The sequence below is a fragment of the Gymnoscopelus microlampas genome, assembly GCF_963454915.1.
Source record: "Gymnoscopelus microlampas genome assembly, chromosome: 20".
Lineage (NCBI taxonomy): Eukaryota > Metazoa > Chordata > Actinopteri > Myctophiformes > Myctophidae > Gymnoscopelus > Gymnoscopelus microlampas.
Window position 1 is genome coordinate 1034193 of NC_139957.1, and position 18994 is coordinate 1053186.

At 41.6% G+C, this 18994-nt stretch overlaps 1 protein-coding gene across 1 annotated transcript in view; it reads right to left on the reverse strand.

Moving 5' to 3' along the window:
* The window catches only part of enpep (glutamyl aminopeptidase), a 49455-nt gene extending 35446 nt beyond the window's left edge, over positions 1-14009 (reverse strand). The window contains exons 1-6 of the mRNA XM_084044179.1: positions 13259-14009; positions 11025-11276; positions 7327-7468; positions 6386-6520; positions 5805-5925; positions 2641-2795 (exon numbers count right to left, since the gene is read on the reverse strand). Of these exons, the coding sequence (XP_083900305.1) occupies positions 2641-2795; positions 5805-5925; positions 6386-6520; positions 7327-7468; positions 11025-11276; positions 13259-13659 (1206 nt within the window). The 5' untranslated portion in view covers positions 13660-14009. The remainder of the gene's footprint in view (positions 1-2640; positions 2796-5804; positions 5926-6385; positions 6521-7326; positions 7469-11024; positions 11277-13258) is intronic.
* Between the last annotated feature and the right edge of the window lie 4985 nt (positions 14010-18994).

Below are 18994 nucleotides of genomic sequence, written 5' to 3' on the forward strand. Positions count from 1 at the left end.
GTTGTAAATGCACCCTTGTACTTCTGCAACTAATACTGTATAGGCTCTATGCACAGCAGCCATATTGGAAATAAATAGGCTCTATGCACAGCAGCCATATTGTCACTTCCTTCACAGGTGTTACCAATGATACTAATGAAGGCTCTGTTCCATTTAGTGTCGCACAGTGGTTTCCACGACCCCCATAACTCTGAGATTGTACAAATGGAACCAAATGGACCGTTCCATTTGTACAATCTCAGAGTTACACAGAGGCCATTTGGAAGCCCATGAGGGTCCCTGGACCCCAACTTTAGACCCACTGGTGTAGCAGAGTGTTTCCAGTGAGCCAACATGCACAATATCAGCACCCTGACTCTGTTTGACCAGAATGGAACAGAGCCTTCATTAGTATCATTGGTAACACCTGTGAATGTCTTCATAATATGGCTGCTGTGAATAGAGCCTATTGGGCCTCTTGCGTGATATGTTTCTGCAGCCTGATTCATAAGGCCCCGCCAAGGGTGCAGCTTCCTGTTCTGAAATTTAGTCCATATAGGAAGTGAGTTCAAGTGACAGTTCATATGAATGGCCTGTAGTTTCGCTGTTTTACCCCTGCTGGTGTCAATGCAAGTGGATGGGTTTTTTGACGAACTTTAGACTTGATTTTCTTACCTTAATAAACATTGTCATACATACTATATGCTTTAAAGTCTTCTTTCAATCATCGTGATATACAATTTGGTCAATTATGGTCCCATTTATTGAAAACAATTACGATAAAGTAGGTTGTGCTATAGAAGGGGTGGGGTGATTTGATTGACAAGCTACACAACCAATAGCATTCATTCCCCGCCACCGCTCTTGATTGACAAGCTACCCAACCAATAGCATTCATTTAGCGATTGATTTCCGGTTGCTTTTCTGTATGTATTAAAGGAGACATCCGGTCATTTTAAGTGTTATGTTTGATGTGCGTCAAATCACTTACCGACGTAGAAATGAAAATCGCGTGACTCCACAAATCCCCCTATCGACCCCCACCGTTGGCATGATAGTAGGATGCTGGATAGCCCAAATTCGCCTATTTTAACAAATGCAAAGTCTGTTTTTTTGCTTCTAGTACTCATTGTTGAGTCCCATGATAATGTAACAGGCGCTAAAACTCCGAGAAGCTAACGGCTAATAACAGAACGAGCTAATGCTGGGGCTGCTTATCTCTCTGCATGGCAGCCCCAGGTTGCCAGGTCGGGAGAGAAACAGGCAACCAGCATTAGCTCGTTCTGTTATTAGCCGTTAGCTTCTCGGAGTTTTAGCGCCTGTTACATTATCATGGGACTCAACAATGAGTACTAGAAGCAAAAAAACAGACTTTGCATTTGTTAAAATAGGCGAATTTGGGCTATCCAGCATCCTACTATCATGCCAACGGTGGGGGTCGATAGGGGGATTTGTGGAGTCACGCGATTTTCATTTCTACGTCGGTAAGTGATTTGACGCACATCAAACATAACACTTAAAATGACCGGATGTCTCCTTTAAAGATGGCGGATTTGAAATCGTTGAAAAATAGGCTTCATTTGCGGTGTGTAGAGTCTGGGGGTGTGACTTTGTCCATTTCTTTTATACAGTCTATGGGCCCCGCCCATACTGGCACTTGGCTGAATGCAAGAACGAGATTGGCTGAATGCAAGAACGAGACTGCCCCCCTTCCTACCAAAAAGGGGGCGGAGTCACGTTCAAATAAATCCTCAAACGTCGATCACAGCGACTACTGCCATACTAAACTTTAAAAAATATATGATATATGTTTATAGGTACAGTTATAGTGCTCGGTGTGAATGGCCCTTTAGACTGACATCAGCTGGTCATGTGACCTGTCCTGGTCAACATATACAGTAATTAGCTTTTTATCAAAACCTTTTTATCTGGACAAACTATCACTGCAAAGTGCAAACTCCTGAGAGTTAATTTAGCTCAGAGAGTACAAATTACATTTGTACCATACCTGTCTGTCCATACTTATTTGAGGCTGAGATGTTGGCCTGTTAGTGTGTCTGCACAGCACCACACATGTGTTCTGCATCTATATTTGATGACAGTATGGAATCTGCCAGTGCTCTCCTGTAAATCCCAGCTGGAGGGGAGAGTTCAAATATGATGCAGCGCTCAAAGGACTTGTAAAGTGACTGGTGGGACCTGGCCTCTCCTCCCAGTTTCCAGTGGTGGAAAGTAACTAAGTACTGTAGTATGGCTACCATCAGACTGTTGAGCAAGGCATAACCTCCGCCTGTCTGAGGTGGTTTTTAACCATGTGAAATATGTGGTTTCCATGCTGCCACAAACTGGTCTTTGAAACAGAACCACACGTCCCTGCTTCTGGTGACTGATATTGTCCTTCTAATGAATGTTAGTAGTTGATAATGTCCCTGTTTGTCCACACACGCACGCACGCACGCACGCACGCACGCACACACGCACGCTGAATTATTATTTCTATATACAGGGTTAGGGTTACGTATAGTACCCCTAACCCTAACGTATAGTATATACTACATACAAAACCTTATGAATGATATTTTATACAAAATATACTTGCATGTGGGTAAGTAAAAAAAAGAAAGAAATGCAATTGTTCTGCTCATGTCTGTCTGTGTGTACCTGGTGCACCAGTTCGTGGGCGATGACGCTGGCCACTCTCTGCTTGTTGTAAGAAGATGACTGCGCCTCATCATACAACAGGTTGGTCTCTCTGTAGGTGATCAGACCCCAGTTCTCCATGGCTCCCGTGCCAAAGTCAGGGATGGCTATCTTATCTGAAATGATAGAAAAATATATGATTTAATATTATTTAAAGTCAGGGATGGCAATCTTTTCTGCATCACAACAACAAAGACAGGGTTGTCATAAGTAATTGAAACTAACCCAATAAGATCTCAGCTAACTAAAGAACAAGAAAAAGAGGGTTTTCAAAAACTGAGTGAAACGGTTTTGACAAAAAAACTAAAATCATAGAAAAACATTTCTTGGTTTTAAATCTTTGTCAATACTCTTCAAAAATAGCAAAAATATCAGATCCATAGATTGATCTGCTACTTTTTGAATAGACAAAGTATGAAATAGGTTGCATCGCGACACGATTTGAGCTTGTAGATTAAATGTATTTAGTTACTTTACACCACTGTTGAATCACTGTTGAAGTCAGGGATGACTATCTTATCTAAAATCACCACAATAAAGACACTTCTTATCACGTCTCATTTCCTTATGGTCTCTTTCCACTCCCAGACACACAATGACCCCAGTTATCAATGTTATCACACCTTGACTTCATAGCCCACCGCCTTGGCAAGAGACACACTCTCACCAATGGATATATGAATGTGATCAGTGGCGTAACGTATTGCCATTTCTTGAGACTTTATACTTCTACTCCACTACTTATTGAGGCGATAGTACTTTTTAACCCATTAAGACCTGAGGCGAGATGTCTTAATGGGTTAACTCAACTACAATTACTTGATTTAAAAAATGTATACATATTATTAATAGAAAACATACATGACACGATGCAGTAAAGGATGATGTATTATTATAGGTTAATTCCAGCAGCACATTAAGTAATTAAAATCAGCCCTACCTTTACCACCTGTAACACATTTTAATTTCTTTATCTAAGTCTGTCTGTCCAAATATTTTTTCTGTTGCTTCTGATGTCCAACATACTCTAAATAGCATGTGTCTCAGTGCATGGATCCAAACAAGTTAATGTACAGAATGTACACAACAACAACGCATATTCACAGTCAACATACTGTGGGTCATAGGTCATACACTTCAGTCTGCCATATTACCAATACCGGGAAAAGAAAATGCGGACAGGAAGCACCTTCTCCTCCAAATAGATTGACTGCCTATAATGCAAGAGATGCAACACTATTTTGCAAGCTGCTTTGCCTTACAACCCCATTATCCACTGTGGACATGACCCAAGCTGACAAATATACACACAATGAGCTGACACTTATAGCCTAGATGTTTAAATGACTTGTACTAATGTTTACTTATTTAGTCAGGAAAGCTTCCTCTAAACTTGAATCAAAAGCGCAGCCGACTTCCAAAAAGAAAACCTCTCGGCTATTATATTTGCAAATACATGGGGGTCATTGCATTGCACACGGACGGATGCACGCACGCACGCAATGATTACTATCACTGCACTGTTTGATATATCTCTGCTGTCCGGCAGGAACCAGCTAACTCCAAAATGTTAATTTTTCAGGAAATGAAAAACACAAAACAAAAGTGGAGTTAGGAGGTTTTGTTCATCATTGATAAGAACAGCTGAATGGACCTCCACGCTCACAATGAGGTTGGAGGTCAAAAGGGGGTGGAGCCTGGAGTCAGCAAAACCAGCTAACTCCACCCCCTTTGCTGGAGTTAGCTGGTTTAGCAGAAAGTTTGAGGATCCAATGGAGTTAGCTGCTTTTGTCAGAAGCACTTTCTAATACTTTTCATTGGATCAATATTTTTTTTTTTACCAACACACAGACGTAAAGGGTGTTCAATGGCCCTGATTTATGGAAAAAACATGCAAAAGCGGAAAAATTGAGTTAGCTGGTTCCTGCCGGACAGCAACGAATATATATATATCAAACCACTCAAACCCTATACAGGCCTACTTATATTATGAATAGCCCGAGGTTAGGGTCCCCCCCCCCTTTTCCCTGTACACCAGATCTCTTTGCCGAAAATAGTAGATCTACAAGCTCACGACTTGACGCAACATGTCGTGCTGTGAGCTTGTAAATCTGCTACGTTTGCAGAATGTTCACCTATTATGACACCCAGAGTAGGGATGCTAGGGTTCATGCTGTTAATATTTAAACTCTTTACTCTTTACTTGAAACCTCGTAGCTCCATATTTCAACGTTTTATGTGTTTGTTTTTTTGGTTTGTTTTTATGCCCATCATACTATAGTGTAGTACAGAATACTATAGTACAGGAGTAACAAAAACAGCAGATCTACAAGCTCACAACGTGTCGTAGCATGACACATTGTGAGCTTGTAGATCTGCTATGTTTGCTTTTTATTTGTTTTAAAGTGATTAACCCATTAAGACCTGGAACTGTGTCATTTTTTGATTTGAGCTAAAAAGCATTATTTTACACTTTGGGCTATTCAAAAATAGCAGATCTACAAGCTCGCCGAGTGCTATTTTGAAAATTCGTGAAAATGTGTGCAAATCTTTGAATATATATATTTTTAAAGCGAACATTTTTAACTCAAATCTTTGCTTCTTGACATGAAAAAGTTTGAGAACCACTGATATAGTAACACAAGTTTTTTCAAAAGACAGTTAGGATTTTAAGACATTTTGTAGAATCGGCCTCAGGTCTTAATGGGTTAAGGCAGCACTACGTAACTAATTTTTTTATGAATAAAACGTAATGTTGTCCAATCTGTATGGTAGAGTATGTTAATACAATATAACTTATACAATCTGTGTGTGTCAAAGGTCATGTCTAACCTAGACACAGGATTTGACACCAATTTTAACCTGGTCAATATTAAATGTCTCCCCATAGCAAGCAGGCAGGCTCTATTAGCTCAATGGAAAACATTTCAGCACTTGCGCAGGAAACCGGGTTCAAATCCAGGGTAGAAGAGGAAAGTTGCAGCTTTAATTGTGTTATCAAGAGTTTTGACTAAATAATATAACTACACTGGACACACATTCTTGTTTTCCATTTCTTGAAAAGTATGGCTTTTGGATGTGTTAGGTTTCCGCCTGACAGCAAATGTTAGTAAATGTACTGTTACCTAGTTTAGTGATGGAGTAGTCCATGTTGAAGTATTCCTCAAAGTAGTCAAAGATAATCTTGGTGGTGTTTGCTGCGTACTCTGCTGTACTGATCTGGCTGGGCTGTGCGTATATCCGCAGCTGCGAGCAAACAAGGAGACAACACAAGAAGTTAGCATAGTTAACTAAAACTAAGCAAATAACAAGAAGTCACAAAACATTTGAGTTTACAAAAAACAAGAAAACAATAAAAAAAACGAGGCTTTACACAAAAACGATAACTAACTGAAACAATGAGAGAAAACAAGAGGTGTGTGTGTGTGTGTGTGTGTGTGTGTGTGTGTGTGTGTGTGTGTGTGTGTGTGGGGGGGGGGGGTGTGCGTGTGTGCGTGTGTGCGTGTGTGTGTGTGTGTGTGTGTGTGTGTGTGTGTGTGTGTGTGTGTGTGTGTGTGTGTGTGTGCGCGTGGGGGGGGTGTGTGCGTGTGTGCGTGTGTGTGTGTGTGTGTGTGTGTGCGTGCGTGCGTGCGTGCGTGCGTGCGTGCGTGCGTGCGTGCGTGCGTGCGTGCGTGCGTGCGTGCGTGCGTGCGTGCGTGTCACTCACAGGAATTCCTCTGGAGGAGTTTCTCTCCACATATGCAAAGCCATGCACGGCGAAACACACCAGGTATGTGCTCATTGGGACAGACCTTAGGAAGGAGGTTTTCACCTTGTTGCCGGGCAGATTTGTTTCTATTCCCTGGAGGACGTGGAGGGAAAAACACATGATGCGTCAATTAATGGTCGATATACCAAGGAACCCCAAATTAAAGCCTCGCTATGTAACTTTTTTAGTGAATAAAATGTAATTTTGTCCAATCTGTATGGTAGAGTATGTTAAATACAATGTAACTTATACAATCTGTATGGTAGGGTATGTTAATACAATATAACTTATACAATCTGTATAAGTATAAATGAATACAATATAATACAATTGGGGTGGTTGGATTTTGTCTCCCTGCTCCTTTACTGAGACATTCAGATGGTGTCAAGGATCATGTCTCACCTAGACATAGGATCTGACACGAATTTGGACCTGATGGTCAAGATTCAATTTATCCCCTGACCAAAGAGGCAGGCTCTATTATTTATTTGGCCGCAGAACAACATCTGAAAATGGAGCAGCGGGCAGGGAACCCCCAAACAAGATATGTGTTTCCAAAATGAAGTACCTTCACAGGTGTTACCAATGATACTAATGAAGGCTCTGTTCCATTCTGGTCAGGGTGCTGGTATTGTGCATGTTGGCTCACTAGAAACACTCCATTTTCGTTCCCAAATGGCCCCTTATGGTGGGTGTGTAACTCTGAGAGTGTACAAATGGAACCAAATGGACCTAAGGGTCCATTTGGTTCCATTTGTACACTCTCAGAGTTATGGGGGTCCTTGAAAATAACCACCACTGTGCTAAACTAAATGGAACAGAGCCTAGAGATTAGTATTATTGGTAACACCTGTGAAGGAAGTAAGGAAGGGGCCCAATTCATTGTGTGTACTCAGTACCTCCACAGGCATGTTGGACAGAGCTTCATATGTCTTGTCATGTGTGATGGAGATCTTCCACGTAGCTTTCTTGTTGGGCTCATCGAAGCAGGGGAAGGACTTGCGAGCGTCTGTGGGCTCGTGGTCCGTAGCAGCGATTTTTCTGAAAAAAAAAAAACACAGACGATCGTAATAGATTTCCCTGCAGCCCTGTAGCTGTCTAAACTCAACACTTTACAACAGTAAGACAGGGGTCTTCAACGTTTTCCAGGCCATGGGACCCCTTAGCTGAGGGAAAGATGAAACAAACATAAATGTGTGTTTTCAGACATTTAACCACTTAAACTATCAATGCTTTGTAAACTTGAGCGTTGGCTCTGCACTTGATCTGCTCTTTCTACACCAAACCTCAAGGACCCCTTGAGGGTCCCTGGACCCCACTTTGAGACCCTGTGGCCTAAACTGCCTGCACTACATGATAGTTACAAACATTACATATTGTATTACAACAACATGTATGCAATCAACGAAGGTTTACAACTCCTGATGTTTGTGTCACACCTTTTGTACTACTAACACACACAGAGAGAGAGAGAGAGAGAGAGGAAGAGGGAGAGGGAGAGAGAGAGAGAGAGAGAGAGAGAGAGAGAGAGAGAGAGAGAGAGAGAGAGAGAGAGAGAGAGAGAGAGAGAGAGAGAGAGAGAGAGAGAGAGAGAGAGAGAGGCAGAGAGACAGATGTAGTGTATTTCTTGGCATCCAGCACTGCTGTATCTTCTCATTTCTTCACCATTCATTCCTCTCAAACGGTGTGTGACTCATCCATCTCATCTCTGCCAGTGTCCTCATCTCTTCCAGCAGTTGCATAACACTAGCTATCATTTACACTATCATAAATACGTCTTACACATAAGCCAAACAAATCACATTTGTTATTCTGTGTCATCATGAGAATGTATTTTCCCAGGCCCCAGTGTTTAGTAGAAAGTCACAAACACCTAAAGTGATTGTTCATCGCTTCAATAAAAAAGACTGAGTTGAAAAATGAGTTTGACCATTTACACATTTGTAGTTATAGCATTATTAGAAATGTTATTATTCAATTTCAAATGCTTTTAAAGAAGCTATTTTTGCTTCTTAAACAAAAATAGCATGTTTCTTTCACCTCTCATAACAAATATCTTATACCAAATGTCTTGTAGCCCACAACTGTAATACCAATTATGAAAGTCAGTAATTAAAGTAGCTAATCTTCTTAAGAATACACAATTTGTAGGCTACGGTAGTTATAGCAGAGCCCACAGGCTGAAAAATAAAGCCAAGTTACAGCTGTGTAAGTGAACACGCGCGTCTGCAACTGGTCCAACCGCCTGCAGCTGGTCGCCCTCATCAAGTCACCCCAAAATCACCTTGACACCCCTGATATAAACATTTGTAAATACGTCCTATGCATCATATGTCTATAATGCATTATAAATATATTTACACAGACATTGTTTGTCTTTTTTTCTTTTGCAAGGAGTATACAATTATCACAGTTGTAATAAGATAATAGAAATAATGTGTGTATTATACGCAATGTTATAATGCATTATAGTGATTATAAGTCACTATAGGGTGCTTGAAGTACATTTCTGAAGGTGTAAGCACACTTGCTAAACATGAGAATTATAATACACTATGAGTGACCAGCAATTATGATACTATGGCCTTATTATTAAAGGATGTGTGTTGTGATTCCATTATGAGTATTGATGCATGCTTATATAGTAACTGTAATTATACAATGTAAGTAGATTATAATGCATTATAGACATGTGTTTCACAAATGACTCGTTATTAATTAATTGCAAACTGTTTTTTTGTGTTGCTGTTTTGTTTCATACATAAAAATAAATACATACAAATAATTGCAAATATCTTTCATGAATAAATCATAATTTAGAGATTGTCATGAATAGAATGACAAATTTAAGAATTTCCTTGAAAAATACAAATAGATAAATAAATTAAACAAAAATAAAAACCTTTGCTCACAATGCTTCACGTGAGCTTGTAGGTCTGCTATTTTCAAATGGTCTAAGTAGGGATAAAGTGGTTAATGTTTGTGTTAACTAAAGTTTTCAAATAATTGTAATAAAAGTATAATATTTGCCTCTGAGATGTAGTGGAGTAGAGTATTGAAAAATTTAAATACTCCAGTAAAGTAAAAAATACCTCAACATACATGTACTTAAGTATAGTACTTAAATGTACTTAGTTACTTTACACCACTGACAATGACTAGTTATTTTAGCCTGTGGTGCAGCTCGTACATGGGGCCCAGATTGTGCTGTGTCATGTGTTTTTTTTATGTGGGTCATGGTTTTGTAATGGCATGTTAGCCAGTGGTGGAAAAAGTACTCAAATTCTTTACTTAAGTAAAAGTACCAATACTGCCATACATAACATACTCTGTTACAAGTAAAAGTCCAGAATTCAAATTTTACTTGAGTAAAAGAACAAAAGTATTGGCATCAAAAGTAAAAGTACTAAAGTATTTGAAAATAGCAGATCTACAAGTTCACAACGCGTCGCGATGCGACGCGCTGTGAGCTTGTAGATCTGCTATTTTCAAATAGCCTATGTATAAAATAGGGCTGAAGTGGTTAATGTATGTTTCATAATATCATAATTTATATCTGAAAAGTAACTAGTAACTAAAGTTTTCAAATAATTGTAGTGGAGTAAAAGTACAATATTTGCCTCTGAGATGTAGTGGAGTAGAAGTAAAAGTACTGAAAACTGGAAATACTCAAGTAAAGTAAAAAATATGTCAAAACTTTCCTTAAGTACAGTACTTCAATAAATGTACATAGTTACTTTACACCACTGATGTTAGCCAAGGTGACATCACAAACAACACTAATGTACAGCTTACTATGACAGTCCCAACTCTCTGAACCAGTAATTAACACTGTCACTGTGCTCACTGCTGACTCAAGCATGTTACGCCTGAGTTATACTGTACTTAGTGACACGCTGTTGTTGCACACCGTAAATAGCAGATCTACAAGCTCACAACGCTACATATCTACTGTAGGCTACTTACTTGGCCCCCTCCTTTTTCCCCCTCTATACCAAATGTATTTGCCGAAATTAGTCAATGCACAAGCTCACAACGAGCGTCACAACGTGGCACAGAATAGGCTCTATTCACAGCAGCCATATTATTAACACATTCACAGGTGTTACCAATGATACTAATGAAGGCCCTGTTCCATTCTGGTCAAACAGAGTCAGGGTTGCTGATATTGTGCATGTTGGCTCACTGGAAACACTCTGTTACACCAGTGGGTCTACAGTTGGGGTCCAGGGACCCTCATGGGCTTCCAAATGGCCCCTTACAGGTGTGTAACTCTGAGAGTGTACAAATGGAACCAAATGGACCCGTAAGGTACACTCTCAGAGTTATGGGGGTCGTGGAAACCACTGTGCTACACTAAATGGAACAGAGCCTTCATTAGTGTCATTGGTAACACCTGTGAAGGAAGTGATAATATGGCTGCTGTGCATAGAGCCTATTGAGAGAGAACACACACACACACGCACACACACACACACACACACACACACACACACACACACACACACACACACACACACACACACACACACACACACACACACACTCACACACACACAAACACACACGCACGACCGTGTTTCCACATAGGTCTTACTTGGGCTGTCCGTCCTCGGTGTAGGTGACCCTGTAAAAGCCCACCAGTGAGCCGTTGAGCCAGCCCTGGAAGGTGAGCGTGAGGACGTAGAGCTGCCCCTCGGCGGTGGGGGTCAGGGGGTCCGCGGCCTCCACCACCACGTACTGCTGCGGTTGGTACTCGAAGCATCCCTTCACCGCCACCTCGGCGCTCTGCTCCGTGTCACCGACGCTCTGAAGTCGCAGCCCAGGTACCGACGACACGAAGGTCTCCCTGGACACACAACGCACAAACGTTTGCCGTCGGAAACCATGTAATCTTACAAAAAAGCAGCCTACACGCATTTCTTACTTAAGTAAAAGTATCAATACTGCATTGTAGAAATACTCTGTTACAAGTAAAAGTCCGGAATTCAAAATGTACTTGAGTAAAAGTTAAAAAACAGTATTGGTATATCAACATGTACTTAAAGTACCAAAAGTAAAAGTACTAAAATGTTTGAAAATAGCAGATCTACAAGCTCACAACGCGTCGCGATGCGACGCGTTGTGAGCTTGTAGAGCTGCTATTTTCAAATAGCCTATGTATAAAATAGGGCTAAAGTGGTTAATGTATGTTTTATAATGTAATCATTTATATCTACACAGTAACTAGTAACTAAAGTTTTCAAAGAATTGTCGTGGAGTAAAAGTACAATATTTGCCTAAGTACAGAAAATTGTAAATACTCAAGTAAAATAAAAAAATACCTAAAAATTTGACTTAAGTACAGTATTTGAGTAAATGTACTTAGTTACTTTACACCACTGCAAGCACAAACGTTGCTGTCGGAAACCTTGTAATCAACTTTTTATGTTTTTTCGTAAATTAGCGCCCTACTTCTTCATATTACAGCGCGACACAAAAATAAATAAAAAAATCTGATCTACAAGCACACAACGCATCGCGATCGGCCATTTTAATCTGAAATAGGGCTTAAATGGTTAATTCATAGTGTACTTTTTTCCTCCAAAAATGTAGGGTAGGCAAAAGTACAATATTATTTGTCTTTGAAATGTGGAGTGAAAGTCAAAAGTATCCACAAAACATATGCAAGTAAAGTACAGACACTAAAAAAATATACAGACAATGTACTTTGTTACTGTCCACCATTGACAACAAGCACAAGCCCAAGGTTTGCATATTCACAAGAATGAATCCATAATCTTGTTTGGATTTAAAGAGCAGCGTGGACGTTTCTTAATCTTTTAAGACATTAATCTTCTCCGCCATGCACAGTTACAGTGGCAGAAGAAGTACTCAGTTTGAGTTTTCACTTGAGTAAAAGTAGCATACCACAATGTAGAAATACTCAGGTTATAAGTAAAAGTCCTGTATTAAAAAATGTAAGGATACAATCATTTGTGTAAAAATGAAGGCTTAAAGCGGCACTATGTAACTTTTTTTGAATGAATAAAATGTAATTGTGTCCAATCTGTATGGTAGAGTATGTTTATACAATATAAGTTATACAATCTGTATGGTAGAGTATGTTCATACAATATAACTTATACAATTTGTATGGTAGAGTATGTTAATCCAATATAACTTATAGTTGTGGTGGTTGTATTTTGTCTCCCTGCTCTTCTATTGAGACATTTAGATCAAAGGTCATGTCTCACCTAGACACAGGATCGGACACAAATTTCGACCTGATGGTCAAGATTCAATTTATCCCCTGAGCAAGCAGGCAGGCTCTATTAGCTCAATAGTAAAGATTTTAAAAAGTTATTTAAACTTATTTTTAAAATTATATTGCAAAAATAACAAAGCGTTGCGATGTGATTCTGATTAAGTGATTCGTCAGACAATCAATTATTCTCACCTTAGAAAAATGAATCAATATAATGTCTGAGGAGATAACCCATTAAGACCTGGAACGCATCTGTGTCACTTTAGATTTCTTTGGCTATTTAAAAATGCATGAGCAGATATACAATCTCATGGCGCGGCACCCAGTGGCGCGCCATGAGCTTGTAGATCTGCTATTTTTTTATTTAGATAGGATTTAGAAAACATTTTTAAGAATTGCCTCAGGTCTTTTAATGGGCAGTTGCATCCCTACAACTAAACTAAAGCCAACAAGAATTGTGTTTACGGTGCAAGGTGACAATGATGTGGTTTCTCCTCAGGTCTGGGGTGTGTGTGTGTGTGTGTGTGTGTGTGTGTGTGTGTGTGTGTGTGTGTGTGTGTGTGTGTGTGTGGGGTCCCGGTTACCTGATGTGCAGCCACAGGTGTGTGGTGGGCTTGTGGAGCTCCAGGTGGATGTGCACGGTGCCCGTGTACGTGTCAGCGTCCAGGTCCGGCTCCAGGTGCAGATCGTAGTGCACCGGCTTCACGTAGTCCGGCAGCCGGAAATTGCTCCAATCCCCGCCGGAGTCGGCGGAGGGCTTGCAGGGTCCTCGGTCGGCCGGCGGCGGCGGGTCGGCGGTGGGTTTCGGGGGCTCCTCTGTCGGCGGGGGCGGCGGGGGTTGGGGGGCCTCGGGCCGGGTGAGGCCCACCCCCAGCCCCACGGCCAGCGAGCAAAGCACCACGGCGCCGCAGATCAGCGCCGCGTGCTTGCCCCGGATGAGGTAGCGCTTCTTCTCCGGGCCTTCGTGCTCCATCCCACCCACCATGTTGAGAGAGAGACCCCCAGACCCTTTAACTGAACCTCTGTAGACCTCCCTCTGAAGTTCACTGAATAACCACTACAGTAGCGGAGACCCCCTTTAACTGAACCAACTACAGCTGCTGTGAGGGTTTCCAAAAGGTAGCTCTGTTGGGGTGCCGATGGCCGAGTGGTTGAGGCGTATACCACAGCAAGTCCCGGGTTCGATTCCCAAGCCTGGTGGACGTGTGCTGTGTGTCACTCCCCGACCCTGTCCCTGTTTCTCTGTCAAACTATTCAAATAAAGGCAGAAAAGCCCCCAAAAGATCTCATAAACCAAAGAAAAAGAGCTAGCTGTGTTGAGGAGCCTGTCCCTGTCGTGCCTTCAGCTCTGTGTGACGTGCTTTCAGCGCTGCGTGAACTGATCCTAGCTCTGCCTGCTGCTGTGGAGAGGTGGAGACACACACACGCGCGCACGCACGCACGCGCGCACACAGAGGACGCAGGGTTTATGGGGAAAGCCGAGGTAAAAGGCAGTAAATGAAAGGCATCCAGTATTATTCTCATGGTCACCTCTTGTTAAACATCCATCATTTGCTGGTAAATCAACAACCCAGCCTACAGACTGAAGACTGTTTTTTTTGGTGTGAGAACTGTCTGTTAACAAGCATGGACTGGACTGACCCTGTGTGTGCGTGCGTGTGTGTGTGTGTGTGTGTGTGTGTGTGTGTGTGTGTGTGTGTGTGTGTGTGTGTGTGTGTGTGTGTGTGTGTGTGTGTGTGAAATAGCCGATCTACAAGCACACAGCGCGTCGCAGCGCGTGCTTGTAGATCTGCTAGTTTTCGGCTTTAGGCTTACTGTTAAAAATGGCAAAAAAGTACAACAATGGCATTCATAAAATCGACGTCCTAAAATGTTTATGTCCTCACAAGTATAGTAATTACAAACCTGTGTGTGGGGGGGGGCATTCATGCTTCCATAGCTTTATCCCTGCATTAGTACTTTTACACTTACTCAAGTCCATTTTTGAAGGCAGCACATTTGCTTGCAACAGAGTATTTCTACATTGTAGTATTCCTACTTCTCCTCAGTGGTGGAAAGTAACTAAGTACATGTACTCATTTTGAGGTACTTTAACTTTACTGGACTATTTCCAATTTGCAATCCTTTTACTTCTACTCCACTACATCTCAGAGGCAAATGTTGTACTTTTACTCCACTACAATTATTTGAAAACTTTAGTTACTAGTTACTTTGTAGATTTTGATTATTATTATAAAACCACTTCAGCCCTATTTAAACTTTGGCCATTTGAAAATAGCCGATAGCTCACAACGCGTCACAAAGCGACGCATTGTGAGAAGTGGGACCTTCTGCATAAAGAGTACTTTTTTTGATATCAATACTTATGTACTTTTTACTGAAGTATATTTTGAATTCCGGACTTTTACTTGTATTTCTACATTGCAGTATTGGTACTTACTGTATAGTGTTACGTTTGATAACAGCCATGGCCGTAGGATTTAACACAGCATGCAGGAACAGTTCAGAGTTGCTTTTTAGTTGCTTGGAGAGTGGAGACAGTGTGTGTGGAATGTGGCAGCTCTGCTTGGCCCACAACACATTAAGATACTTATGCCTCAGCCTCTCTGCGTTTTTTTGGGGTTTTTTTTCAGTAGACTGAACCTATTAAAGGTGCAGTAAGACTGACGACACACACACACACACACACACACACACACACACACACACACACACACACACACACACACACACACACACACACACACACACACACACACACACACACACACACACACACACACACACATCTTTATGGTTGGTGCAGATTGCACACAGATAATCCTCTTGATAAGACTTACACTTTACACACACACACGCACACGCGCAAACACACACACACACACACACACACACACACACACACACACACACACACACACACACACACACACACACACACACACACACACACACACACACACACACACACACACACACACACACACAGAGAGAGAGAGATACTTGTGCTGATAAACGCTATCTCTCTCTCTCTCTCTCTCTCGCTCTCTCTCACCTTCGATCTCCACTAACAGATAAGCATGAGGAAGAAACCCAAAGGTTAAAGCTTCCATGTGCATCCATGACACTTACAACTGTTACACATTTCACACAATCATTTAGTTTTTTCAATATTCAATACTTCATATGAGTATGTCAAGGACCCCCAGGTTAATATGTTCTGTGCCAGGGAGTTTTGCATTTGTATGTGTTGATGCCATGTATTAATGTTCTATCCTCTTTTGATAATTGAATACAAAGAACCACAATGGAAACAAGTCCCCAGGACTTTTTTGTATTATCTTTTTAGCCTTAATGTCTGACTGTGCCCCCTTTTTTTTGTCAATAGAAATAAAATAAAAGCTTGTTCACTTCCTGTTTATTTATCAATCTGGAAATGGCTATATCTCTGCTAGATCTCCGTTCCTCTTGCTTTACGGCAGGGACAAGCCTCATTAAAAAAAAAAAAAATACTACCAGACCCCCTGTGCGTGTAATGAGCCAATCTCTGTGAGGATGGAGGTCACGGAGAATATTCCATGATTTTTCTAAGGTAGAGTAAAATCTGAGTTTTCGCTGGCAGCAGTGGCGCACTATTACTATATCTACTCTGTGAGTTAAAGAGTTAATCAGCCCCAGAGTTCAGGGTGACCAAGTCCTGAAAGTTTTGTAAACCATCCGAGATTAAACCTACTATCTAATATTGTTATTGCATTCCGAGAGATGACTTAGGAATCAACAAAGTGAGAAACAGAATGAAGCAAGCAGGTAGTGGCCTTGCATGTGTTCCTTTTGGAGTTCAAAACACATGCAGGGCAGGCATGGTTTCTGTGTGAAAAGGTGACAGCTTGACAGCAGTTTCAGTTACAATCATATGGACATGACCAAGATCAGACCAAGTGCCAAGATGGCACTAAGATAGAAGGGTTAGACAGATATCAATCTCAGACACAAAATACATAGTTGCTCAGACCTATCACCCATATATGGGCATAAAAGGGACAAGGACTGACAGAGATCCAGTTGTCCAGAGCCACAGATTTGACCGCTATGCCCATATACTGTATGGTCATGTGCATATATGGGACCGACCGACTTCAAACTCGGTGCGCGCAGCGGTAAGGACTCGAGGGAGTGCGGTGCCCGCCGTCGAGTAGTTCCGATATCCAGTTGTCCGCCAATCCAATCAATATACCCATATATGGGCCTTCTAGGCATATACTGGTGACATCAGGGATCTCCATAAATAAAAGGAACAAGGACTGGCAGATACAGATATCTCCATACAGTAGGTTGCCAGTGACTTTGGCCAGTTTCACTTTCAAAACCTTTGCATCATGCATGTCACACAAACAGAATGCGATGTGTTTTGTTGATAAAACAAGTTTGTTCCTATAATGTCCTATCCACAAATCCACCATTTTACTTCCACAATCCACATTTTCAAAACCATTGGTGTTGTGTGCTGGATTCAGACCTACATCATCTCGGGTCACACACTCCATGCAGGAGGTGTGGAAGGACAATGGACAAAGTCACTGGCCACCTATACTGTATACAGTATGGTCATACAAGGGACACAGGTACACAGACAGAAACAGGCATCTCCATTTATGGGCACAAAAGGGACACAGACAGATGGGTACAATGGGTACTCTGACAAAGCCCCCAACACTATGACTCAGATATATTGGTCGGATCGGCAGTGCAGTGGGTACAATGGGTACTCTGACAACTCTGCAGCTAGTTCTATAAGTTTCAGCAATGCAATAAAACATTTACATTTACAATTTGACATTCTTCAGAAGAAAAGCACAACAATTTTAGCAGCATTATGTCCACAAACACTACTGCAATAACCCTGTGACCCTTTTACAATGAATTCCCCAGAAAGACATTCCTTATTTAAAAAAAGAAGAAGCAAGCAATAGATAATTTAACAGATATCTTCCATCTGTTCTTTTAAATGTTTTGACCAACATTTTGTACGAGGTTTGGCACGATTGTAATACTTTTTTTTTTGTGAATAATTAGTTTCAATGAGGCTTGTTTTGCCGTAAAGCAGGAGGAACGGAGATCTAGCAGAGAGATGGCCATTTCACTGCAGGAAATAAACAGGAAGTAAACAATCTTTTATTTTTTTAAACCACGTAATTCCCGGTTCTGTCATCATAGTGAAAGCATCATCCATAGGATAGGTAACAGCGCCATCTAGTGGAAAACCACTGAAAACAAAAACGTGTTGGCAAGGAAAGCCTTGGCAGAATTCGACACGTTAACGCGCCCATGGCAGTCAAATAGTTAATTTCAGTTGTGGCCAATGCAGTTGAGCCAAAATGGGTGTAAGATGTGTGTGTTTCTTTTTCCAGTTAAAGGTGTAGCAGTGCCTGCCCACCACCGGGGATGTTGTGGGTTCAAATCCACCGTGGTGCATCCCGCTTTGTTGAGCATTTATACGAACAGAATTGGCCCGTGTTCGCGGGAGGGAAGCCGGGCGGGGAGGGTGATAATAGGCTCTATGCATAGCAGCCATATTGGAAAGAAATTGGGCCTCTTCTTCTTACTTCCTTCACAGGTGTTACCAATGATACTAATGAAGGCTCTGTTCCATTCTGGTCAGGGTGCTGATATTGTGCATGTTGGCTCACTAGAAATACTCCATTTTGGTTCCAAATGGCCCCTTATGGTGGGTGTGGAACTCTGAGAGTGTACAAATGGAACCAAATGGACCCGTAAGGGTCCATTTGGTTCCATTTGTACACTCTCAGAGTTATGGGGGTCCTTGAAAATAAGAAAACCACTATACCACACTAAATGGAACAGAGCCTTGATTAGTATTATTGGTAACACCTGTAAAGGAAGTAAGGCAGGTGCCCAATTAATTCCCAATATGGCTGCTGTGCATAGAGCCTATTGTCATTGCATGCATGTAATCCTACGGGCTGGGGCACCGTCAGCAGGGAGTGTTGGGCGCAGGGGCGGACTTAGGGATCTGGAGGCCTTAGGCGAACCGTAGTATGAGGCCCCTGGCTCAGTGTCACTAACCCCGCCCTCAAACCGGTTGTCTGGGGTCCCCCCCCCCAGATTTTTTTTAAAGAGAGTATCACTTAGATCAGCCCTGTCAAACTGTATGGAGAAGTATATATCAGTTGCGTCTCCCATCTGGAGTAGAGAGTAGAGAGTGGCTGAATTTCTCCTTCCGCCCCCTCACCTCACACAGCTTCTCATCTTGAAAACTAGAATCCACTTGTCAGAGGGTGTAACGTTAGTGGGATAACCAG